This window comes from Xenopus laevis, chromosome 2L (assembly GCF_017654675.1).
Source record: "Xenopus laevis strain J_2021 chromosome 2L, Xenopus_laevis_v10.1, whole genome shotgun sequence".
NCBI lineage: Eukaryota > Metazoa > Chordata > Amphibia > Anura > Pipidae > Xenopus > Xenopus laevis.
Window position 1 is genome coordinate 163,833,178 of NC_054373.1, and position 26,446 is coordinate 163,859,623.

General features: G+C 39.3%; 1 protein-coding gene across 1 annotated transcript in view; it reads left to right on the forward strand.

The window, feature by feature from the left end:
- slc7a1.L (solute carrier family 7 (cationic amino acid transporter, y+ system), member 1 L homeolog) overlaps positions 1 to 9,481 on the forward strand; it is a 34,098-nt gene extending 24,617 nt beyond the window's left edge. Inside the window, exons 8-12 of the mRNA XM_018247701.2 lie at positions 3,739 to 3,841; positions 4,896 to 5,098; positions 6,347 to 6,513; positions 7,592 to 7,700; positions 9,288 to 9,481. Coding sequence (XP_018103190.1) covers positions 3,739 to 3,841; positions 4,896 to 5,098; positions 6,347 to 6,513; positions 7,592 to 7,700; positions 9,288 to 9,472 — 767 coding nt within the window. The 3' untranslated portion in view covers positions 9,473 to 9,481. The remainder of the gene's footprint in view (positions 1 to 3,738; positions 3,842 to 4,895; positions 5,099 to 6,346; positions 6,514 to 7,591; positions 7,701 to 9,287) is intronic.
- The last annotated feature ends 16,965 nt before the right edge of the window (positions 9,482 to 26,446 follow it).

Here is a 26,446-nt window from a genome sequence, read left to right on the forward strand (position 1 = left end):
TCTTTGAAAAAAACTTTAAAAAAAAAAGCCCTGTCTTTGAACACATGCACTTGCATTTATACTGAATTACTTAGACAGGGGCCCAGGGAATGTGCACTGATTAATTGGCCAAGTCAGTAGCACTTCCCTTATACTTATAATATATTTTAATTGGCCTTAGGAGTGCTCCCACAACCCCCCTTTTGTATTTGAAATCTAGTTTATATCCTAAGGTTGCAAGTTGAGGTTGAAGTCAAATGGATGTTTATTAAATTTCACTCTCAAACAATTCATCAATTTGAAAAAAGGCTGGTTTATAAACGCCTGATCCAGCATCTCTCACAACTCTCTTCTCGACCCCCTGCAATCTGACTTCCGCCCATCACACTCAACTAAAACTGCACTCGACAAAGTAACCAATGATCTTCTACTGGCAAAGTCTAAAAGTCACTATTCCATACTAATCCTTCTAGATCTCTCTGCAGCCTTTGACACAGTGGACCACCCGCTCCTCTATACTCAGCTGGCATTCGTGACACTGCTATTTCATGGTTACCATCTTATCTATCTGACAATTCCTTTAAAGTTTCCTTCTCTAACTCTACTTCTACTACGTTCCCTCTCTCTGTCGTGGTTCCTCAAGGCTCTGTTCTAGGCTCTCTGCTGTTCTCTCTCTATACTACTTCACTAGGAAAACTTATTCAGTCGCTTGGACTTCAGTATCACCTTTATGCTGATGACACCCAACTCTACTTGTCTACTCCTGACCTCTCTTCTTCTGTCCTTTCCCACGTTACAGACTGTCTCTCTGTTGTCTCCTCCTGGATGTCTCAGCGCCACCTGAAACTGAACCTTTCAAAATCAGAACTCATTATATTTCCTCTAAGATCTTCCCCTGTCCCTCAGATATCACTTACAGTAAACAACACCACCTTTCATTCCACCACACAGGCACGCTGCCTAGGAGTTATTCTAGACTCACATCTGTTTTTTTTCACCACACATTCAAACACTTATAAAATCTTGTCGTATTCAACTGCGCAACATTCCCCGAATACGACCCTATCTCAGTTCAGAATCAACCAAAACACTTATTCAGTCTCTTATTATCTTCCACCTTGATTACTGCAACCAACTCCTCACAGGTATTCCAACAAGTTGCCTTTCACAACTCCAATCTGTTCTAAATGCTGCTGCTCATTCTCACCACTCAATATCAGCTGCTCCCATATACATGTCCCTTCACTGGCTCCCAATCTCCTCTAGAATCAAATTTAAACTACTCACACTTACATCACACTTAACAGCAAAGCCCCTCCCTATATTTCGTATCTGATCTCCAAATACTCTTCTTTCACACAACCTTCGCTCTGCTTCTGATCTTCGCCTCGCTTCTCCTTTCATCACTTCAGCACATTCTCGTCTACAATATTTCTCTCGTGCTTTTGCTTTTCACTGGAACTCTCTGCCTCGAGCTGTCAGACTTTCTCCTTCTTTCCAAACTTTCAAATGCTCCTTAAAGACCCATCTGTTTCAAGAAGCTTATTCAATGTACCTTAATTAATCAATCATTGCTGTATCATAAATCACAACATTGTTTCTAAAATCCTAATGTCTCAATTGTACCGTAACCTTTAGTTTATAAACTCTAATTTGTAGGGCCCTCAAATCCTATTGTACTCTGTAAACCCTTGTTTGTTATCCACCATTTATTCCCTGTTTGTTATAACCAAGGTAAAGCACTGCATATCTTGTCAGCCCTATATAAATAAATGATGATGATGATGATGAATTTGCAGAAAAGAAAAGTGTTATGCTTACTTGGTGTTTGCACTGTTTCAGGCAAATTCAGTGATCCATTCTGGCTATTAAAGGGCAGTTAAGGGTCCCAGAATAACAGCCCTATACCATATTATTTAGGGCCCCTCGAAGTAACCTCTGTCAGTCCTATGGCAAAGCTCTCATCCACAGCAGGACATGGCTGATCTCTGAAGGTCAGTTTGTGGGGCTGGCAGTTAGTCATATGGCTGCTGGCCACTGAAAACTGTACACCGGCCCGATTTTGTGACCCTTTCAAAGCAGAAGCATACATGATGTTGCCTTTTGATTTTTAATATGTGTATTAGCCACAATATCGTTTTTATTTATCGGTTTATATGCATTATCTTTTAACGGGCAAGGGTATCCTTTTCTAGTAGAAAAATTAGACTGAATAGACTTTTGCTTTAACAATTCAAAAAATTTATTTTGTAAAGACCGTGCCACCTTCTGGTCAGTATATTTACTAATGAGTTAATATTTGGAGTATTTTCATCAGAAATGACAATATGCCCCCAATATCGTCAATTTATTTAAAAGGAGAGTACAGGTGATGGAACCCGTAATCTGGAAACCAGTTATCCAGAAAGTTCGGAATTAGCGAAAAATTTCCAAAATTTAAAAAATGATTTCCTTTTTCTCAGTAATAATAAAACAGTAGCTTGTACTTGATCCCAACTAAGATATAATTAATCCTTATTAGAAGCAAAACCAGCCTATTGGGTTTATTTAATGTTTAAATGAATTTCTAGTAGACTTAAGGCATGAAGACCCATATTACGGAAAGATCCGTTATCTGGAAAACCCCAGGTCCCCAGCATTCTGGATAACAGGTCCCATACCTGTACAATGAGTTTTGGTACATTAAATTCACCATGATGAACGTACAACATCTGTTTGCCAGCTGGGTTTCTCCAGTGCAAAACTTAATATTTGTCAATTTTCCACAAGCACAAATTAATTAAGAGGAATTTCCCCAGGTTGAGGCTGGCACATTGCCACTATAAACAGAGCAACCACTTTTCCCACACTAATATTGTATAGAATAAGAGATATTTTGTTATGTTTCTCTTTAAACAGCATGCGTATAATCTTTAGCAAATGTGAGATGTGTTCTGAAAATACACTTGACAAATTGAGGTGACTTTGGAGAAGTTAAAGGGGTGGTTCACCTTTAAGTTAACTTTTAATATGATGTAACTTTTTAATATGATATAATAATATTTTAATTAGGGATACACTAATTTGGATTAGGCCGAACCCCTGAATCCTTCGCAAAAGATTCAGCCGAATACCGAATCTGAATCCTAATTTGCATATGCAAATTAGGGGAGGGGAAAATATTTTTTACTTGTTTTGTGACAAAAAGTCACACGGTTTCCCTCCCCTGCCCCTAATTTGCATATGCAAATTCGGATTCCGTTCAGAAAAAAGATTCAGCCGAATCCTGGATTTGGTGCATTCCTAATTTTAATAGAATGGCCAATTCTAAGAAACTTTTAAATTGGTCTTCATTTTTTTTATATAGTTTTTAAATTATTTCCCTTCTTCTTCTGACTCTTTCCAGCTTTCAAATGGGGGTCACTGACCCCATCTTAAAAAAGCAATTGCTATGTAAGGCTACGCATTTATTGTTACTGCTACTTTTTATTACTAATGTTTCTTTTCAGGCCTCTCCTATTCATATTCCAGTCTCTTATTCAAATCAATACATGGTTGCTAGGGTAATTTGGTTACTAGCAACCAGATTTCTGAAATTGCAAACTGGAGCGCTGCAATTGCAAATAGTCTACTAAAAATGTATTTAAAGATAAACAACCCCTTTTAAATGAGGAGACTATTCCAACTATAGTGAACATGCCCCAGTGAGTCAGAAGAAAGTAAGTAGTGTTGCTTTCAACTCACCTTTGGGTTATCCTCATGAGATTCTTCTCCTTACAGCTCTGATGGCGCTTCTCTTTGATTTGAAGGACTTGGTAGATCTGATGTCTATTGGAACCCTGCTCGCTTACTCTTTGGTTGCTGCCTGTGTTTTGGTGCTAAGGTAACGCGTACTTTGCATGTTCCTTGGATGGAAGTGTAATTAATTGTATCTTTGTATTAAGTGTCTGAAAGAATATTGTCAGGCATTAGGGCTGTGGCAAATCATGGGGGAGCCAAAATGTGGAAATTTTTAATGCATTTTTTAATGTTTTTTTTTTTTTTTTACCAGATTCTTAAATTCACCTTTATATTATATGTGGCTTTATAGTAAAGGGGATTGTTCACCTTCTAAACACTTTTTTTTCAGTTCAATTGTTTTCACCAGAAATAAAGACTTTTCAATTACTTTACATATTATTTTTTTTACCCTTTTTCCCAAATCGAAGTTTATTGTTGAATGTCCCTGTCTCTTGAGTCTGGCAGCTCAGTAATTCAGGTGCAGGCTCTAAACTTTTACGATTCTGCAACATTTAGTTGATACATTTCTCAGCAGCATCTCTGGAATTTTAACAACTATTGTATCAATTCTAACAGCTGCCTTTAATAAAACCCAGGGATTCTGCTGAGCAGGGACAAAGATAACCAATGTATCAACTAAATGTATCAATTTAGTACAGTTTAGGGTCAGGGCACACGCCCAGATTCAGGGAGATTAGTCGCTTGGCTATAAATCCTCTTCTTCGGGGGCGACTAATCTTCCCGAACTGCCTCCCACCAGCTAGAATGTAAATCGCCGGCGGGATGGCACTCAGAGCACTTCGTTTTCTGAAGTCGCCCGAAGTTTCCTCGTGAGGCAACTTTGGGTGACTTCGGAAAACAAATCGCTCCGAGTGCCATCTCGCCGGCGATTTACATTCTAGCTGGCGGGAGGCAGTTCGGGGAGATTAGTCGCCCACGAAGAAGAGGAGATTTGTCGCCAGCCGACGAATCTCCCCGAATCTGAGCGTGCACCCTGACCAATAGAGATTCAGCAACCCCTCCCCCCCCAGAGCTGCTTAAAGGGCCAGACTTTGAATTCGACCCTTAATAAATCTGCCCCTTATAATTCAGGCTATTGATCTTTGTCCTTCTTACCTGGGAAATTAAGCTTTACTGTTGTCTCTGGTGCCGTATAGATATCAGCCAGAGCAGCCGAACCTGGCATACCAGATGGCAAGCACCAATGAGGACCCCATTGAACCCACGGAACCTTCTGAAGGCTCCCAAGTTGGTATTGTAGTGGAGGACAAATTCACCTTGTCCATGTTATTGTTTAACAAGAACAGTGAACCTTCCAGGTCTTCTGGCTGCATCGTGAACATTTCTGCTGCGTTAATTGGTAAGTATTGAGATGAACACCCTCCCCTGTAGGTCCTTGAGGCTGGAAGTTATAACCCAAAAAAGTTTGTTTAAAAGAAAAATGATCCTACAACGTTTGGAAGCCCATTCTAAAGATAATATATTAATGGGACATATAGAATAAGCAGAACTTAATGTAAAATTGCTCAGAGTTCACTAATGAGCACCTTTTCAATTGACATGAATCTTTTTTTACTATTATCCTATGCTCCTGATATCATGATGTATAACCTGAGTGACTGTTTGGCCCTGGGCAAGTTCCGGGCAGAGGAGCAAAAGTTTATTTTAATGCGGCAGGAAGTGTCTTTTGACGCTTCTCTGATTTGTTTCCATTTGTCCTGTCACATTGAGCTTTAGTTGGGTTTTGGCCATGGACTTGCCAAGCTGGCAACTTGTCTTCCAAAGCTACCTCACTGGCAACTGCTTAGCATTATAGATTTATACATTTATGTACAGGTATTGGACCTATTATCCAAAATGCTTGAGACCCTGGGGTTTTTAAGATAAGGGATCTTTCTATAATTTGTATCTACATATGTTAAATCTAGTAAAGATGAATTTAAACATTAAATAAACCCAATAGGCTGGTTTTGCTTCCAATAAGGGTTAGTTCACACGAGGAGATTCGGGGAGATTTTGTCACCTGGCGACTAATCGCCGAACTGCCTCCTCGTGTCTTCCCATGCGCTATAATTGTCGCCCAGAAGATGAGGCGATTAGTCGCCAGGCGACAAAATCTCCCCGAATCTGCTCGTGTGAACTAACCCTAAGGATTAATTGTATCTTCGTTTGGCTCAAGTACAAGCTACTGGTTATTATTACAGAGAAAAAGAAAATCTGTTATAAAAATCAGAATCATTTGATTAAAATGGAGCCTATGGGAGACTGTCTTCTTGTACTTTGGAGCTTTCTGGATAACGGGTTTCGGATAACATCCCATACCTATATTTGTTTAGTTTTTTTTTCCAAAAAAGCCTTTATTTACCATATTGAATTTGTTTTTAAGCATCACTTAGGGTAACATAATGGAGATTTATAGTATTTTATCCTTATGAAATGGGTTTCTTTTACATTCGTCTTTTTGGCGTATGCTGCGCAGAAACACAATTCCATAGGGACTTATTTGAGGGAGGAGATAAAAATACATGGTTCTTGATACAAAATGTTATGTATGTTCTGCACATGAGGAGCCCCCCTCTCACTTTTACCTAATCGGTTTCCTCGTCAGGTTTGCTCATTATCCTCTTTTGCTGCCTGGCAGTCTTGGGCGAGAAATTAATGCTGAGCGGAGATCCTTTGGTTCTTTTTCCACTTGTAGTCAGTGCCCTCTTGGGTCTGTTCCTCACCATTGTTATTTGGCGGCAGCCTGAAAGCAAAACAAAACTCTCCTTCAAGGTAAGTTGGGTGTATTGTATAAGTGTATTTATTTATATAGTGATACTTGTGATTTCAGTACTATCTCTGAACCAACACCATGCAGAGAAATCAGAATCAATAATAAATAGGGATGCACTGAATCCACTATTTTGGGGGATTTCACTCCCCGTCCCTAATTTGCATAAGCAAATTAGGATCTGGGTTCGGCTGAATCCGAATCCCACTGAAAAAGGCCGAATCCTGGATCCGGTGCATCCTGAGGGTGAAGAGGCCATATTCGTTCGAATTTGAAACGTTCGAATCGAAGTAACATCGTATTCGATGCGAGTTTTTTTTTTTAAAAAAAACAAAAAAACTTTGAATTTTCAAAATCCACCAATTGACTCCAAGTGGGTTCTAGTTGCTGCTAAAACAACAATTCGGCAGGTTTTAGATGGCGAATGGTCAAAGTCGAATTTTTAAAGAGACAGTACATGAAATTTCGATATTCGAATTTTCAAATTTTTTTCAAATTCTATTGAATTTGGACTATTCCCTAGTAGAAGTACACAAAAATAGCTTGAAATTCAAATTTTTTTTACTTAGAATTTTCACTTTGACCCTTGATAAACCTGCCCCTTAAACTCGCACTAACCTTTTTACCAACTCAAAAACTTGAATCAAATTCGACTAAGCGCGATTCGAGTTTTTTCTCCGAAAGAAACTCGAATGTCAGGAAGACTACTAACATGTCCAAATTGGTCCCTGGAGTTTTTAAAGGGCCAGCGTGTGATTAACTTCAAAATTCCAATTTGCATTAAAACTCGAATCGAGTTTGGCCATTTCACAATTTTGAATTTGAGAGTTTTGACCGTAAAAAAAATTCACATCTTTAATTCGACCCTTAATAAATCTGCCCCTTAATCAACCGTATGTATCTAAAGATCTTCCCCTAAACTTTACAATGCTACAAGCTCATATTGTCCTTCTGTTAACTCACCTACCTGTACTGACATTCTGCACTGTCCCACTGAGGTGCAGGTTCGAGATTCTTCATACCACATAAGTATTTTAGGCATTAAAGATGGTTTTGTTATGTGATTCTTATTCTCCTCAGGTACCACTGCTTCCAGTTCTTCCCATATTGAGCATTTTAGTAAACGTATATCTGATGATGCAGCTAGACAAGGGGACGTGGATTCGATTTACAGTTTGGATGCTAATAGGTATGGCACGTATTAGTAATTTGAGTGATTATGAGTCTCTATATGCGTTTCCCATGTGATTTCTTTCTGTTGTACAAATGGAAAACTAGTTCTATACAAGTCCCAGGATCAGAAGCAAATTCTTTTATCTTGTGCTCATACTCAATCATTTGCTTCTCTGATTTATGCTCCTATTAAAGGGGTTGTTCACCTTTAAATTAACTTTTAGTATAATGTTGAGAGTGATATTCTGAGACCATTCGCAATTGGTTTTTATTAATTGTGGTTTTTGATTTTCATTTTTTTGATTTTCTATTTCAGCAATCTAATTGCTAGGGTCCAAATTACCTAGCAACCATGAATTGATTTGAACAGGAGACTGTAATATGAATAGGAGAGGGACCTGAATAGAAAGACAAAAAGCAACAACAACTTTTTTTTAGCTTTGCAGAGCACTTTTTTAGTCGGTGACCCCCATTTGAAAGCTGGAAAGAGTCAGAAGAAGGAAAAAATAAAACTACAAAAAATAAATAATGAAGGCCAATTGAAAATGTGCTTAGAATTGGCTATTCTATAACATACTAAAAGTTTACTTAAAGGGGAACTATTGCGAAAATGAAAATTTAATAGAAGCTTCAGCATAATGAAATAAGAAATTCAAAAACAATTCCGTACCGTTTCTGAAATAATCAAGTTTATCTTCACTATTTCTCTCTCAGCATCTTTATTCTGTCTTCATTCAGCAGTTGGGTGTCAGATGAATGATCCAATATATCTTATAGGGGGGCTCCTTTTGCCTAGAAGATGTATTAGAGCTCACTCTATTAAAATCACCAGACATCATGTCTCTCTACATGCAGGATTTGTGCAAAAGGCAGTTATTTTGTTAGATTTTGTTTGTACTGGAATCAGTTATTTGAGTGAGCTCTAATACATCTGCTAGGAAAGGAAGCCCCCCTATAAGATATATTGGATCATTCATCTGACACCCAACTTCTGCATGAAGACAGAATGAAGAGAAACAGATGTTGAGAGAGGAATAGTGAAGATAAACTTGATTTCAGAAACAATGCAAACTTTTTAATTGATTGTATTTAGAAAGTTTCTTTCAGTATGTTAAAGCTAATATTACATTTTCATTTTCGCGATAGTTCCCCTTTAAGTTAAATTTTAGTATGTTATAGATTAGCCTTCATTATTTATTTTTTTGTATTTTTTTTTCCTTTTAATTTGCCTTCTTCTGACTTTTTCCAGCTTTCCAAAAGAGAGAGCTCATATTACATTTTTTTTCGAGATATTTCCCTTTTAAAAGTGAACCACCCCTTTTAATCCAGGATTAAGCCTTCCTACACCTTGAGAGCCAGATACCTGCTTAATAAATAACTCTTGTTTGTCATTTAGTTTCCCTTTCAGATTAAAAACAAAGCAGATAAGTGTTAGCATTTTAAAGGAGGGGAGAAATATGCGCAAGGGAACTGGTGCTTCTGTGTCCCCTAATTTTTCTTTGATTATAAGACCTTAGCACACAGATTTCAGGCAACCAGTTGTTGGGCTTTGTGTTATTTGTATAAATGCAGCTAACTTGACTTTTGCTTCATTATTTGTCAGGGTTTATCATATACTTTGGTTATGGCATGTGGCATAGCAGCGAGGCGGCAAGTTCCGAAACAATAAGTGTTCCACATTATATCCAGTCTGGTGATGTGCCTGGCGATGAGACTGAGAAGCAAGTAATGCTAAAAGGTTCGGCTACAGAAAACTCCATCACGTGGGAGATTACAGGAGAAGACTGATTCCTTTTACACCGTGTTTCTGCACCTTCCTGTACTGAGCAACGTCAAAGCTCTCGGCTCCAAGCTTGAGACTGGTCACTTACCTGCAGTTGGATCCATCATTACTAGTTGCTTATCAATGCTGCTGATAACTTAATATGGACACTACACAAGAAGCAGCCCTACAATGCTGAAATATATATAGAGAAATGCAAGCTACAAAGAAACTGGACAACTTGAAAATCTATAGCAAATTAGCATTTAGAAAAACCTACAATATTATTGCTTCATTTTTTTTTTTTTATATATATATTCTTGGTACACGCTTGAAAAATTCTTCCCAAGGTAACAGAACATACACATTGCCCACCACCGATTTTTTTTTTTTTTTTTTTTTCTCTGCTACAGTTCATTGTTTTTTACAGAAGATCACTGGGGCCAGCAAAACAAAAGAAGAAAAATCTGATGAATTATGACTTTTAAAACTCACAATTATGATTTTTAATCTTTAAAAAGTCAAAATTATGACTTGATGTAGTAATTATGATTTTTATCTCATAATTATGACTTAATCTCATAATTCTGATTTTTAAACTCATAATTATGACTTAATCTTTAAAAAGTCGAAATTATGACTTGATGTAGTAATTATGATTTTTAATCTCATAATTATGATTTTTAATCTCATAATTATGATTTTTAATCTCATAATTATGATTTTTAAACTCCTTATTATGATTTTTAAACTCCTAATTATGACTTTAAAACTCAATTATGACTTTTAGGGGCAGATTTACTAAGGGTCGAATATTGAGGGTTAATTAACCCTCGATATTCGACCAGGAACTAAAATCGTTCGACTTCGAATATCGAAGTCGAACGATTTAGCGCAAATCCTGCGATCGAACGATCGAAGGATTATTCGTTCGATCGAACGATTAAATCCTTCGAATCGAACGATTCGAAGGATTTTAATCCAACGATTGAAGGAATATCCTTCGATCAAAAAAACGCAGGCAAGCCTATGGGGACCTTCCCCATAGGCTAACATTGAGTTCGGTAGCTTTTAGCTGCCGAACTAGGGGGTCGAAGTTTTTCTTAAAGAGACAGTACTTCGATTATCGAATAGTCGAACGATTTTTAGTTCGAATCGTTCAATTCGAAGTCGTAGTCGAAGGTCGAACTAGCCCATTCGATGGTCGAAGTAGCCAAAAAAACACTTCGAAATTCGAAGTTTTTTTAATTCGAATCCTTCACTCGAGCTTTGTAAATGTGCCCCCAAATCTTTAAAAAGTCGAAATTATGATTTGATGTAGTAGTTATGATTTTTAATCTCATAATTCTGACTTTTAAACTCATAATTATGACTTTAAAAAGTCAAAATTATGACTTAACATTGAGTTTAAATCATAATTATGAGATTAAAAGTCATAATTGCAACTTTTTAATCATAATTATGAGATTATAAATCATAATTATGAGTTTTAAAAGTCATAATTCATCAGAATTTTTTTTTTTTGCTGGGCCCCAGTGCTCTTCTGTAGGTTTTGAACCAATTAATTTATTGGTCCACGTTTACTTCCGTACCTGCACAAACAGTAGTAGCATTTATTAGAAGAACAGATTACTTTATTTATTGTTTGTTTTTTTTGTTTTTTGATACATACAAATATTTATGTGCAGGGCACTTAAAATATTTAAAAAACTTGTTCTCAGTTTTTGGTACTGTGATTTCCCCAGTGGAAATTATTTTTTCTTCCCCCTCCTATTTGGCACTGCCTGCTTGCAGCCATCTTGTGATTGGAAGGCAGGTCCATGTTGTGACTGGCAGGCAGGTTTCTGGTTACGAAAATTCAGTAATGAGGTGCATGAATATCCTGTACTGCTGAGTTTATTCTCTCTCTGTGTGCCTTTCATTTTATAGCTGAAAGTGGTGAATTGTCTGTTTTCTAGCACCCGCGTTGGAGAGATGTTTTTTTTGTAGCTTTGATCTCAGGTTCTAATTTAATCGTTATGATGTATAATAATATAGTGCTGATCAGGCACTGAAACTTCCCCCCACACTATGGATATTTTTGTTTGTTTTTATTGTTTTTACTTAATAATGAATCATTTGCGTATTTATTGGCCACTGGCAGAAACCAGCATTATGGTCCCAAATGGATATATTTATATTTAAATGTAGTGTCCGGAGCACTTACTGCTTACAGATAAGAACTAGGCTTCTATCTGGCTCTCCTGCTCTGTGTAATAAAGGATTTTTTTTTAATGACCATTGGCATTCTGTGGAAGAATCCTTTGTACCAAGTTCTTCCAATCACAAACCCAGTATATGTAGACACACCAGTTTAAACATTAGGTCAGCGTGTAAATGCCCCAAACCCAAAAGAAGAAACTTCACAAAAGTCTTGGCAGGTACAAACTGGGACACTGAGATGTTAAAAATATATATTTTTTTTATTTAGGGGCAAAAACACATCCTCGACATATCTAAAGATACATCCTTATGCATTTGTGCCTTTATGGGGCTAGGGTTGGCACCGGCTGGCTGGTATTAACAAATGTTGCTGGTAAATCTGCAATACTCCAAAGATCGGCCCCTGGCCTGCTCCTTTAAGCCACTGATCCACCCAGAACCCACCCCAAGCATACCCTTCCTCTTTTTCTTCTGATCCTCCTGCAGTGCCTGTGATGCCATAGCTCCACCCACATGTTTTTACTAGCCCGCCCCTTCTAGGTCACGGCCCGCCCCTTCTAGGTCACGGCCCGCCCCTTCTAGGTCACGGCCCGCCCCTTCTAGGTCACGGCCCGCCCCTTCTAGGTCACGGCCCGCCCCTTCTAGGTCACGGCCCGCCCCTTCTAGGTCACGGCCCGCCCCTTCTAGGTCACGGCCCGCCCCTTCTAGGTCACGGCCCGCCCCTTCTAGGTCACGGCCCGCCCCTTCTAGGTCACGGCCCGCCCCTTCTAGGTCACAGCACAAAAGAAGAAACCAGTCCCTGCTCAGCTACTATTTTCCTGGCTAGCTGTTTACAAAAAAGCTTCAAAACAAGGAAACTATCTGTATTTCTAGAAAACTTTTACCATAAACCGTAAATTTAAGAGTAACATTGTCCCCCTTGAAGGCCCAAATTGCTTTAGGTTGTATATTTTGATACACCCCATTTTTTCACTAATGTCAGTGTGGTAGCCAAGAGTTGTTCTGTGAAATCTTGTAAGTAACCCTTTTCCTATTTTTATATCAGCACCGGGCACCTTAATTAACAGGTAATGAGAAATCTTAGAGGCCCAGCTAAGCTAATTGCTGTGGCTGTTGGGGTGCAGGTTGTTATGAGGGTAACTTTGAGGTGGTGGAGCATCTTCATGGTCTGTTATGAGGCCTCAGTCGTGAGCTTGTAGGGGAGTGGCTAACTGGAAGAGCAGGACAAATGTATGTGACTGCTATAACTAGTAGTCGTGTGTCTCGTAAGACTTTATTGTGTGTAAAGCTTTAAAAGTGACTTCTGCCGGAAACATTGGCTATTTTCTATGCTCTTAAACAGTCGTTTTGTATATATAGCTTCTTTGTTGTTTTCATACGGAATATTTCTAATGGTTTTTTGTATATTTTATGCTGTACTTGAGGTTCCTATACATCAGGGTTGCCCAGACTTTGATACACTGGGGTCTATTCTTGACACCTGGCCCCCATCAGGTGATCTACATTGGTAACGCGCGGAAATTTTTTGACCACACCCATTTTTTGACCACACTTCCTTGCCCTCCCTTCCCCTCAGTGCTTGTAGCTGTCAGCCCCCCTTCTGTGTCCTTGTTTGTAGCTGTCAGCCCTCCATTTTGTGTCCATGTTAGTTGCTTAGCCCTACCTTCTGCGTCCCACGTACTTGCTGCTCAAAATCAGGCCCTCCCTTCCGTGTCCATGCTTGCCTCTGCTCTCAGCCAGCCCCACCTTCTGTTCTCCTCTGCTCTCTGCCTGGCCGCTCTCTGCCTGCATGCTCTCCATTCTCCTCTCAGCCAGCCCTCGCTGCTCAGGGGAAAAAGGGCCTGTTCCACCAAAGACACTGAGTGGGGCTGTCTGGAGCGGGTTCTTCTGCTCTCACCCATGTTCGGTAAAATAAAGATGGCAGCTGGGCTGCAGCACCGCGCTATGTGGCGCATTATGCCTGGTTTCGCATCTAAAGTCTCGCAAAGTGCAGTTGAAAATGTCGGGCAGGTCACGGTCTACCAGCAAAATTATGGGGATCGACTGGTAGACCGCGATCAACGTCCTGGGCACCCAAAGTACAGGCATAAATCACCATCTGTGAGGCTACAGGGTGTTGTTGAGCAGAAGAACTGACATCAGACTCTTTCCGGGCCCCGATTTTATTCGTGGACATGACTGACACAATAGGTGGAGGGGTTTGGGGCAGGGCACTAGAAACGTTGACTTGATTCCATATGAGGTGGTATCTGCATGGGGTTTGTATGATCTTGGGTTTCTGTAGATTTCCCCTGGATGATAAGGTTCAGTTTCAGAATATTTGCAATTTCTGAAAGCTAATAAAATTCATTTATAATGAACTGGCAAGCAAACACAGTTGGCAGAAAATGAACTATGTGAGAGGTGGTAAGTGTGAATGTTCAGAAGGTAAAGTTTGCTGCTTGTGGGGGTCACTATGAAACAAGAAAGTGATTCCTGTGTGTTTCAGCCCCGGCATATGCCATAGGCCACGCATTTCCCATGTTTATGAATAGAACAGAGGACTTCATAAAGTTCAAGTATACAATTCTGCTTGTTTTTTTGTGAACATCAGTTGGGGGGGGGGTGGTTATTATTTGTGTTTTGGTGTGTTTATTTAATGAATGTATGTTAGACCCAAAATGTAAATAACGGGCAGGTTTTATTGTGATTGAAGGTGCAGACCATACGAAAATACTACTACGCCCCACAAACACAAGCCCAGCCGCCAGGCTCTATGGTATATAGATATAATATAGTATATACAGTCATATGAACAAAAATTGGGAACCCCTCTTAATTCTTTGGAGTTTTGTTTATCATTGGCTGAGCTTTCAACGTAGAAACTTCCTTTTAATATATCACATGCCTTATGGAAACTGTAGTATTTCAGCAGTGACAAAGTTTATTGGATTAACAGAAAATATACAGTATGCATTGTAACAAAATTAGACAGGTGCATAAATTAGGGCACCCGAACAGAGATATTACATCAATACTTAGTTGAGCTCCTTTTGCAAATGTAACGGCCTCTAGACGCCTCTATAGCCTTTGATGAGATTCTGGATGGCGGTATTTTTGACCATTCGTCCATACAAAATCTCTCCAGTTCAGTTAAATTTGATGGCTGCCGAGCATGGACAGTCTGCTTCAAATCATCCCATAGATTTTCCATGATATTCGCGTCATGGGACTGTGACGACCATTCCCGAATATTGTACTTCTCCCTCTGCATAAATGTCTTTGTAGATTTCCAAGTGTGTTTAGGGTCATTGTCTTGTTGGAATATCCAACCCCTACGTAACTTCAACTTTGTGACTGATACTTGAACATTATCCTGAAGAATGTGTTGATATTGGGTTGAATTCATCCGACCCTCGACTTTAACAAGGGCCCCAGTCCCTGAACTAGTCACACAGCCCCACAGCATGATGGGACCCAGGGCCGGATTAACATAGAGGGCACCCCTAGGCCCACTGCTGTTTGTCGCCCCTGTCCCCTCCCCTTTATTCGTGCAAATTTTCATCATCAATGGGGAAATTTAAAGAATGATTGTATTTCCAGCGCATCCCCAGTGTTTTTGAACCAATGTGGGTGTGATGGGACCTCCACCAAATTTGACAGTAGGTAGCAGGTGTTTTTCTTGGAATGCGGTGTTCTTCTTCCGCCATGCAAAGCGATTTTTGTTACTCAATTTTTGTCTCAGTCCAAAGCACTTTGTTCCAAAATGACTGTGGCCTGTCTAAATGAGCTTTTACATACAACAAGCGACTCTGTTTGTGGCAGAAAGGGCTTCTTTCTCATCACCCTGCCATACAGATGTTCCTGTATGGCCATGTTTAACTTGCCATTTTCCTCATGAGACTTGTTTCTGGGTAAGTCAGGGAGATCTGTGGAAGGGCTAATGATCAGGGTGTCCATCATCCCCAGAGAGCTACTTGCTGTTCTTTTGCTGCTTGCTACTATGGTATGGGCACTCTTATTTTAAACCATAGCTTGGTCTTGCCTTATTAAAGAGGATCTGTCACCCAGACATAAAAAACTTTATAATAAAAATCATTTTCAAATTAAACATAAAACCCATTTTTTTTTTTAATTATTGAACATCCATACCAGTTGTCAATCAAAATCTCAACTGTCAATCATATATTGCCTTCTCCTCTGACGAGATTTAAACTTTATATGGAGTACGCAACATCTGTTTTACTCGACTAGTCCAATAGAAAAGGACTTGGTATTATATGGAAATGAAAGAAACCACAGATATTTCCTAATTATAACAATAGGCAAAATATATGCTCAGCACAATCCCTATTCATTCAGCTCATGTTGAAAGGAGTGAACAGTCATGTCACACTGCTAGTGGCTGTATATAATCTGCTCCTGACTCAACTGCTGCCCCATCTTTTTACTGACAGTTTATATTATTGATACAGTACAGTGATCTCTAAATCGTGTTACATGATATAGTTATCTTCCATAGGCGAATTGAAGCTACATCTGTGGGGCCCCAAAGGATCATTCAGTGTTGGGGACCCGTTTGTGTGCACAGTATATATCCGCATATATCAGTGCTGGAAAACTTGCAGAGAAAGCAGAAATAAATCAACAATGTAGAATATACAGTAGATCCCACATTTTACGTTTTTCAAGGGACCAGGAATAATTGTGTAAAATTGGGGAAATGTGTTGAAGCAACTTATTCTTCAAGTACCCAAAGGATATAATCACAGGAGTCTGTTTTACTTTAATATACAATATGTAGTGTAATGACAAGACTTAAGCATTAATGTTCTCTCTCTCTCTGACAGTCACAATAATAAACTAAAGCAATAAGTGATTGGTGCAGGACTGTGTAAGGGGCAGATATACTTGAGTATAAGCCGAGGTACCTAACTTTACCTAAGAAAACTGGGAAAACTTATTGACTCGAGTATAAGCCTAGACACAACTACAGCCCTGTCTCCCAGCAGTGCACATTCTGCCAAAGTGACCCCCCCCAGCGATCAACCGAACTTCTTTGCAAAGTTGATGGTGACAGAGAATTGCCAAACGGATTACTGTGTGCATTGTCCCACTACCATGTGCAGAGGGTGCTGTGATATTGCCATCACTGTTATTCTTTGATATAACCAACAGAGGGCGCTGTGTGATATTGCGGTCACTGTTATTCTTTGATATAACCAACAGAGGGTGCTGTGTGATATTGCGGTCACTTATTCTTTGATATAACCAACAGAGGGAGTTGTGTGATATTGCAGTCACTGTTAATCTTTCATATAACCAACAGAGGGAGCTGTGTGATATTGCAGTCACTGTTATTCTTTGATATAACCAACAGAGGGAGCTGTGTGATATTGCAGTCACTGTTAATCTTTCATATAACCAAAAGAGGGCGCTGTGTTATATTGCAGTCACTGTTATTCTTTGATATAACCAACAGAGGGAGCTGTGTGATATTGCGGTCACTGTTATTCTTTCATATAACCAACAGCGGGCGCTGTGTGATATTGCAGTCACTGTTAATCTTTCATATTGACTCGAGTATAAGCCGAGGTAGACTTTTTCAGCACATTTTGGATGCTGAAAAACTCGTCTTATACTCGAGTATATACGGTAATTGGACTTGACTATTTACAGGGAAAGTATGCATCTGCTTAGTATTTTAAACCTCTTAATTTTACTAATAATAACATTCACGGAGGACAAAAATTGACATTTTTGGGAACATCAGGACAAAATGATGGGGTGAAAGATGGGAATGGCACCCAGAAGCACTATATATATTGGTGGGATCACAGAACAATTGTGTAAATTGTGGGAAAATATAAAATTGAGATAATGTTGTACCTTGAACAGCCTCTCGTTTCATGGAAACAATCCAAGGTATAGAATTTATCCAGCAGATCTCTGTACAGTAACCTTTCCTGTGCTGATATACATTCAGTACTCGAAATATTGACTTACTATGGTCTGTATGGTCTGTATGTTCTGTATTGTGTCTGTATATCTGCTCATTGAGAGACAATTAGTATTGGTTCTACAAAGGTTATTTACATTAAATGGGAAGTAAAGTCTAAAATAGAATAAGGCTAGAAATGCTGTATTTTGTATACTAAACATGAACTTACTGCACCACAAGCCTAATCAAACAAATAATTTATGCTTTCAAAGTTGGCTACAGGGGGTCGCCATCTTGTAACTTTGTTAAACATCTTTGCAAGACCAAGACTGTGCACATGCTCAGTGTGGTCTGGGCTGCTTAGGGATCATCATACATTATCAAAACTGCACAAGTCTAATATCTGCCAGAAACTGATACACCAAGACTGATTAATAATCAGAATATGCAGACTGCACTGGGTCCTGTGTTGTCACGTAATCTAATGTGGATTTTATAGTTTTTGTATTGTTTAATACAAACTTTCTCCAACTCTGCAGAAACAGTGGCTGCAGCAAAATAATCCTCCAAATAGAATCCAAATAGAATCCCAGTTTATCTTTTTAAATCTGGCTCCATGATCTCTGTCCCTGCAGCTGGAGTTGGAAACAGTAAAGGGGATGTAAAGACAAAAATAGAATCCAATACAAATCTCTACAGAGTCGCTGACTGCTCTACGGGGAAACAAACAAAGCTGCTTGAGTTCTGCATGGCTGGGAAGTAAGGCGGGGGCTCCCCCTGCTGTTCATAAGTATGATTGTTTCCCTGCAGAGCAGTTAGGGACCATCTGACAATTCCTATCCACAGCAGTAAATGAAGGGAGAATTTTACTGCATACAGTCAGGTTTCTTATAAAAACGGTACACATTTTTTAATTAAAGTATATTGGAGATAGGTATCTTTTTCATTAAAGAAAGTAAAAATGGGATTTTATTTTTTTGTCTTTACATGCCCTTTAAGGCATCTTATTGATTATCCTACACTCTAGTCTGTATAAGATCCATGGTTGTCCTGGAAATTCTTTCTATCTGTGCTGCCTCTGTTTGGTCATGGGACTCCTCAGAGACGAGTTGCAACAAGCAGCTGAGACAATCCAACACCAGGGAGATCACATCAGGGTTGGTCAGTGGAAATTGAGAACCAGACTGATCAGTGACTCCCACTGATTAATGTATGGGGTTCAATGGCCAAACCAGAATGATGCCCAATACACTTCTTGCCTTGCCACCAATCACTCTGGGCTCCACACTTGCTCTAAACAGTATTCCCAACTTTCCCATGGATCGGTGGGACCGCTGACCCCCTCCAATGACATATATCCATGGAACTAAGTCACAACACTCACATCCCAGGGAGCAGTGTTTCGCCCCTGTCTGAAGCCTAAGTGTAGAACTATCCAGCTGCCCATACTCTATACTTATACTCTGCTTTTATTCCATGTCTAGTCTCAGGAAAAGTAAAATAGCAGCACTCCGAGCATCTTCTCATGGCGTCGGCAATTAAGCACTATGTACAGAAAGCCGAATAACCAACTCAGTCTTGCAATGTCCCACATTCATGGTTTATCATACAGTTATGGGATCCGTTATCCAGAAAGCTCTAAATTATGGAATGCCTGTCTCCCATAGCCTTCATTTTATCCAAATATTCCAAATTTCTAAAAATAATTTCCTTTTTCTCTAATAATAAAACAGGAGCTTGTACTTGATCCCAACTAAGAAATAATTAATCCTTATTGGAAGCAAAACCAGCCTATTGGCTATATTGAATGTTTATATGATTTTCTTGTAGACTTAAGGTATGAAGATCCAAATTACTGAAAGATCTGTTATCCAGAATGCTGGGGACCTTGGGTTTTCTGGATAACCGTCCCATACCTGTATCTCATCTTTTATTATACAGCAGAACTCACCAGAAACCACACTAGAGCCAAAGCACCGGGAAGCACTTCTTACTTAAGTATTATATCAATTATATTTTACTCCTTGTCATCTCCGTACCAACCACACACACACACAATATAGTGAATAAAGTACCCCCTCTTGTAAAATATAAGGATATTATAAGTTACCGAGGAGTTTCATGACCATATAAAAACACGAGGCCGAAGGCCGAGTGTTTTTATACAGGTCATGGAACTCCGAGGTAACTTCTAATATCCTCATATTTTACAACTGGGGGTACTTTATTTATTATAATACACAAATTTTAGTGAGTCATGTGACAGAAATGACATCACTACTCACCGTTTATAACTGATGACATCACTACTCACCGTTTATAAGGATATAATTTACAGGATATTCATGGCTTTTGTGTATTATATATATATATATATATACACATTTCTATTCTCTCTCTGTGCCTTGAGTAGAGTCTCGTATTCTCTGCTGTCTCCTGTGTATATTATTCATCTGTTGCCCATTGCAGTGTATGTACCGTATTTATTTTAATTTGTCCGGCTCCTTATCAATTGATTGGTTAGTAGGAGGTGCAATTTTTATTCTCAGCTGTAAAATGTTTGTCATCTGTAAATTTGTATATTTATGCCATCGGCTATTTATGTGTTCTCGATATGTCGATATGTTTGTAGCTTTTAGGACATAAAGCTCCTAATAGATTTAGACTCCATTATAAGCACCCTGTTTGTGCATATTATTTGTGCTGGTTTTAACTACAATAAATTGTTGTTTTTTTTTTTTTGCTTCTACCCCTTGCTGTTTTTATTTAAAAAAATAAAATTATATATATATATATATATATACATCCTTGAGAAAGGTCCCGAAACGTTGGATAAAGATGAATTTCGCATGAAATAAACACTTTTCTTCAGAATATATATATCTATATACACACACAGTATATAGCATTATAGTATATAGATGCACACCAGGACTTGAAAATTTGCCAAAGTTTTGGTCTCTTTTTCAGACCTTTCTCAAGAAATTGTCTCATAAAGAGACCAAAACATTAACAAATAGATTTAGATTTTTTCACTTTATTTTAAAGTCCCATTGTACATCTACCGTATATTCTGTAATGCTGTTACATGAATTAGTAGATAGCACAGAAATGTTTAGGAAAAACGACTAGACACTCCAAAATTACTTTCACAAAAATGTAGTTAAAATATTTTGTTAAAAGGGAACTCCGGCTTCCAAAACAAAATTTGATAAAGAGGCCACATAACACAGAAACCCCTAATATACCCATCACAGTTACCTGTTTATTCAAAAAGTACAAATAAATGCCATTTTCTATGCTGAAATCCAGCTGTTTAACAGTTTTTCTCTTTCTGCATCATTTGAATTCCTCGCAGGGAAGGAGGGACTAAACACTGATGTTACAAATTGTAACAACTTCTCCACAGCTTACAGACAACATGCAGAAACTACATAACCCACAATGCATTGCACTGGGATGTTCCATTCCTTATTGAAATCACATGTGCAGGGAATTGTGGGGTTTGGAGGATGCAGGCTGAGGCCAGATGGCTGTTGATACAAAGTAACAGTATTCAGCCAGCTCAGCAAAGTAGTCAGACAGATCAGCAGGAGAGCAGGGGGCGAGGCTTAGGGTACTGTCAGAAACCATTACAAATCATGAAAAGTCTGCAAATTTTTTAATTGATGTATATTGCAAAGTTGCTTGAAATTATGTTTACTTTTTAAAAAAAGCTTAAGTTGTGTTTTTGTGGAGTTCCCCTTTACTATTCTAGCCTGACACAATCAACGTTTCAGTGCTCGCAGGCTCCTTTACCAAGCCATGGGCCAAACAAGAAATAAATCTTTACATAGTATTCACTTCTGAAAGTGTTAACCGGCAAATGATGTAAGCAGTGTGGTAATTTAACCCGTTACATCACTTGTGGTATCCAGGTTCCAAAGCCATAGCAACCAATCAATCCTGCAAGGCAAATAGAGAATACAGGAATAAAAACGGGCCAAACCATACCCTAGGGACCTTATTTATGCCATTTGGGGGCTAATGGACCTAACTGTGTATCCACCTTACCTCCCTTCTCCTCAGTAATAATTCACAGTCCCTGCCATGTCTGGGGGATCCCAACCTGCTCCAATAACATCAATTTCAAATCCACGTTTGCGGTGCAGACAGAGCCTGAGAGACTGTAGAACTGATATCAATGAGAAGTGACACACGTCCTGTAGCCAAACTCACAGCAATCTCTGTGTCTGAAACATTATCAATACATCAGCCATATTGTTCTGGGCAGAGGCAGCTTCTATGAGAGCACAAAAAGAACCAAACTTATTGCTAGAAAGTGGCATCAGGCTTTAGCCGACCTTTAAACTGAATTCTCAGACCTCTCCATGACCCAATGATCAGGTGCAGATTTAGAAATACTCAATACGTTCAACATTTTCCCCTAAATGTTAACCTTTGTTCTATTTATAGGATTAGTAAACCTTTAAAATAATTGAATGTAAAATTGATAAGCACTTTTGCAATTTACATTCATTATTTACAAATTATTAAAGGAAACAGGTACTGTTAATATGAATTCATTTTGTTACAACAGCGCCACCTGCTGGTCAGTTTTGGGCCATGAAGTAGTAAAAAAGAAAGAAGGTCTGATGTTCTTCTGATTAGTAGAAACATTAGAAACCTCAGATAACTTTTCTCTCATCTTTTCTAACCAGAAGAACATCAGAGAAACCCTCTATTGTTTATATAAATAAGCTGCTGTGTAGCAATGGGGGCAGCCATTCAAAGGAGAAAAGGCTCAGGTTACACAGCAGAAAGCCGAAAACGAGAGTATAATGGAGCTTATCTGTTATCTACTATGTAACCTGCTGCCATTGCTACACAGTTTGGTGTTTATAGACACACAGTAGTACTGTTCAGTGTCGGACTGTACCTTTGGGGGCCCACCGGGTTCCATACCTCTGGGGCCCCTGCGACGCATGTGTCACGCATGCACCCGTCCCCGCTGGCCCACAATTTGTTTGTTTTTTAATTGGCCCAGCCAAACGGGGACTGTGTCTGGGCCGACGGAGGCCCACAGGGCCCAGTCCGACCCTGTGTGGCAGCAACTGGGGTGTGGAAGGAAGTTTTGGAAGCAGCGTTAATAGCAGGTCTGGGCCGATGGGGCCTATGACGGCCGGAGCCCACTGGGTTTTTTCCCGGTGTCCCACCAGCCCAGTCCGACCCTGATAGTGTTTCTGAAGCAATTTAATGATTTTGCAAAAGTGTTTAGAATAACACTCATCAATTTTACATTCACTTATTTTAAAGGTTTACTTATCCTTTAAGAAAAGGTAGATTCAGGGCAATTCTCTCATGCTTTTTTTTTTTCTTTTTGAAAGTGCATGTTTTCCCACTATTTACTACAGCAAATAGGGTGTTTTTCAAAGGTTCACGTTCACACTGAGGTATCAAAAAACCTTTATAATCTATGGCCAAACTGTAGTAAGTTTTCCAGCACTTTATCAAAAGCTCCATTCAAATAGTTGCTGAAGCTTTTATGCTGCTCTGGAAGAATTTTTCTTGTAATCGAGAATTCTGAAAATAGGGATACAAATGTGTTGTCGGAACAGAAAAAAAGCCAAGGATGAAATGAAGATGTACACCCTCAAAATCATTGTAAAATTGCTCAGGGCGTTCTAATACTCCAGTCGTTTTCTAAAAAATAATGAGTTTGAAACAGTGGCACCATCTGCTGTTCATTTTGATCAACTGGATACAGTCAACAGAAAATGAAGTTAGTGAAAAAAGGAAGGTCCGGTCAGAATATTCAGTTATTGATCATAGAAGAGGCAAACACATAGGGGCACATTTACTTAGCTCGAATGAAGGAATAGAAAAAAAAACACTTTGAATTTCGAAGTATTTTTTTGGCTACTTCGACCATTGAATTGGCTACTTCGACCTTCGACTACGACTTCTAATCCAATGATTCGAACTAAAAATCATTTGACTATTCGACTGTCGAAGTACTGCCTCTTTAAAAAAAACTTCGACCACCTATTTCGCCACCTAAAACATACCGAACATCAATGTTAGCCTATGGGGAAGGTCCGCATAGGCTTTCCTACCAATTTGGGATCGAAGCAATTTTGTTCGATCGATGGCTTAAAATCCTTTGAATCGTTCGATTCGAAGGATTAATCGTTCGATCAAACGATTATTCCTTCGATCGAAGGAATAGCACTAAATCATTCGACTTCGATATTCGAAGTCGAAGGATTTAACTTCGAGGGTCGAATATTTAGGGTTAATTTACCCTCGGTATTCGACTATTAGTAAATGTGCCCCATCATGTGACGTTTCTCTGATCAGTTCAAAAATTTACTTTTTCTCACCAACAGTTTTCAGTGGATACTTCTTATGTCCCCAACGTTGGCACAATTCAACTGTACAAGCAAAAGTATTCACCACTGTACCAGCTGTTGTAGAGACATAACTCTTGCTCCATCTTATGTTACTTACATGGTGGGAGATGTCTTCTGAGATCAGATTAAGAGCTAAAGACTCGCTCTCCTTGAGTTATAGAAGTGAGTGATGGCTTTCACAGTTGGCAGTAGATACACAAGAGTTGGTTAGGCCCATTTCTCTAGAGTTTAAAGAATAACCAAACCCTTTATATTAAAATCCACTACCCTACATAGACCCCCCCACTGCTCCCCCCTAGCCTAGGTGTTACCCTCGGTAAATGCCCCTAACTCTTTACTTACCCCCTCGGTGCAGATTCAGGGCATTGGCGTTAACGGGCGCTGTCTTCTTCTCTTCGTAGAGCAGTCTTCCAGATTTTGACAACTGAGAATGTGCCGAAAGTGACGGAAATTGCGAAGCGCCAGAAAATGACCTGAAGATTACCGAAGAGAAGAAGACGGCGCCCGTGAACTCTGATGCCCTGAATCTGCACCGAGGGGTTAAGTAAAGAGTTAGGGGCATTTACCGAGGGTAACACCTAGGCAGGGGGGGAGCAGGGAGGGGGGTCTATGTAGGGTAGGGGATTTTAATATAAAGGGTTTGGTTCTCCTTTAAGGGAGTTATTTATCAAATGTCAGGTTTTAGAGATTTGTGAAGTTTTTGAGCCTCCAATTGACTCACAACTCGAATGTTTTCCAGTTTAAGAAAAAACTCGAATGTAAAAAATTGAAATCCGGGTGAAAAATTTTAAAATTTGGGCGAACAACCCAAAAACTCAAATTAATCAAGTTTTCACCAAAAAAATATAAAACCCCTGCGAATCACTTAAATTTATGAGCAAAACCCACCGAAAAAACCCCGAACATCATGAAGGCTACAAACATCTTCAAATGGTCGAAGGGACCTCTGCCATTGACTTCTACCTGACCTCGACAGGTTTTAGCTGGAGTATTTTAGGGTTTGAGCTATTTCCAGCTTCAAGGTATAATAAATCTTGAAAAATTTGAGTGTTTTTTTTAAATCCCTGAAAAGTTTTTTTTTACCTGAAAATCTGAGCTTTCCCTTGAAAACTCAAGTTAAATACAACTCGACCTTTAATAAAGCTGCCCCTAAGTGTTTCTTTGAACTAATGGGGGATAGATACAGTTAAGCTGTGGCCAATCAAAGCGTGCGAATGTTTCCAGCACCAACCCTATTACATCAAGCATATAGCTGTTAGACGTGCCTCCATATAAAAGCTCATCCTCTAGTTTGTTTAGAGCCTGACCACATAATTGTCCAAGCAGCGCCATAGCTGAGACCATAACAACATTATTGAAAATTACATTTTGATCTTTATTCTAGAACATATGTTCATTTAGAAATGTCAAGACTCAATCACAATTACACTCCTTTTTAAATCCCAAAATAAATGTACCCAAGGCACACTGCTATAAAGCTCTATGGACACTTCTCTACCATCTTGACCGGAGTCATACAGCTTGAAAACTGACAAATTTGAGGTATTGCAAGTTTTTTTTCCACAACTGTATTCAATCAAGTTTTTTCTAACTAAGCAACGGTTCAAGGTTTTTAAATTATGGTTTTATTCCAAGTAGTAAAGAACCTTCTGAAATCTCGGAAATGTGATCTTTGATAAATAAGTAAAACGTGTGTCTTTATTCCTCAAAACCTTGCCTTCAAGTCTAAAATTTAATAATGAGCGCCTGGTTTGAGGCCACTAAGAACAAGGCCAAACAGGGTGTTGAGGAACATGTTGGGGATCACTGGTCTAAAACAACTAGACTTGCTGAGTAAGCTTAATGGAGAACCAAACCCTTAATTATAAAAACCCCTCCCCTACATAGACCCCCCCTCCCTGTTTCCTCCCAGCCTAGCTGTTACCCTCGCTAAATGCCCCTAACTCTTTACTTACTTCTCTTTGCAGATGCAGCGGAGCTCACGGGCGCCATCTTCCAGCTCTTCTGTAATCTTTGGGTCTTCTTCTTGCGCTTCGGCAATTTCCGTCAATTTCCTCGCATGCGCATTTTGTCAAAAACCCGAAGACTGTTCCAAACGCGCATTCACCAATCTGGCACTTACTTCCCGAAGATTACCGAAGAGAAGAAGAGTTAGGGGCATTTACTGAAGGTAACAGCTAGGCTGGGGGGGAGCAGGGATGTAGGGTAGGGGTTTTTATAATTAAGGGTTTGGTTCTCCTTTAAAGGGGTGGTTCATAGTGATGGGTGAATTTGCGCCGTTTCACCTAAAAATTTGCGAATTTCGCGAAACGGCGCCGGCGTCTCGTTTTTTACAGCGTTTTTTTACACCATTTTTTGATGGGTGCATTTTCGCCAAAAAATCTGACCCATTTTTTTTTTACGCTGGTGAATTTTCGCCAGCGAATTTTCGCGGCCATTTCACAAATGTATTCGCCGGCAGCGAATCACGCAAATTCGCCATAATT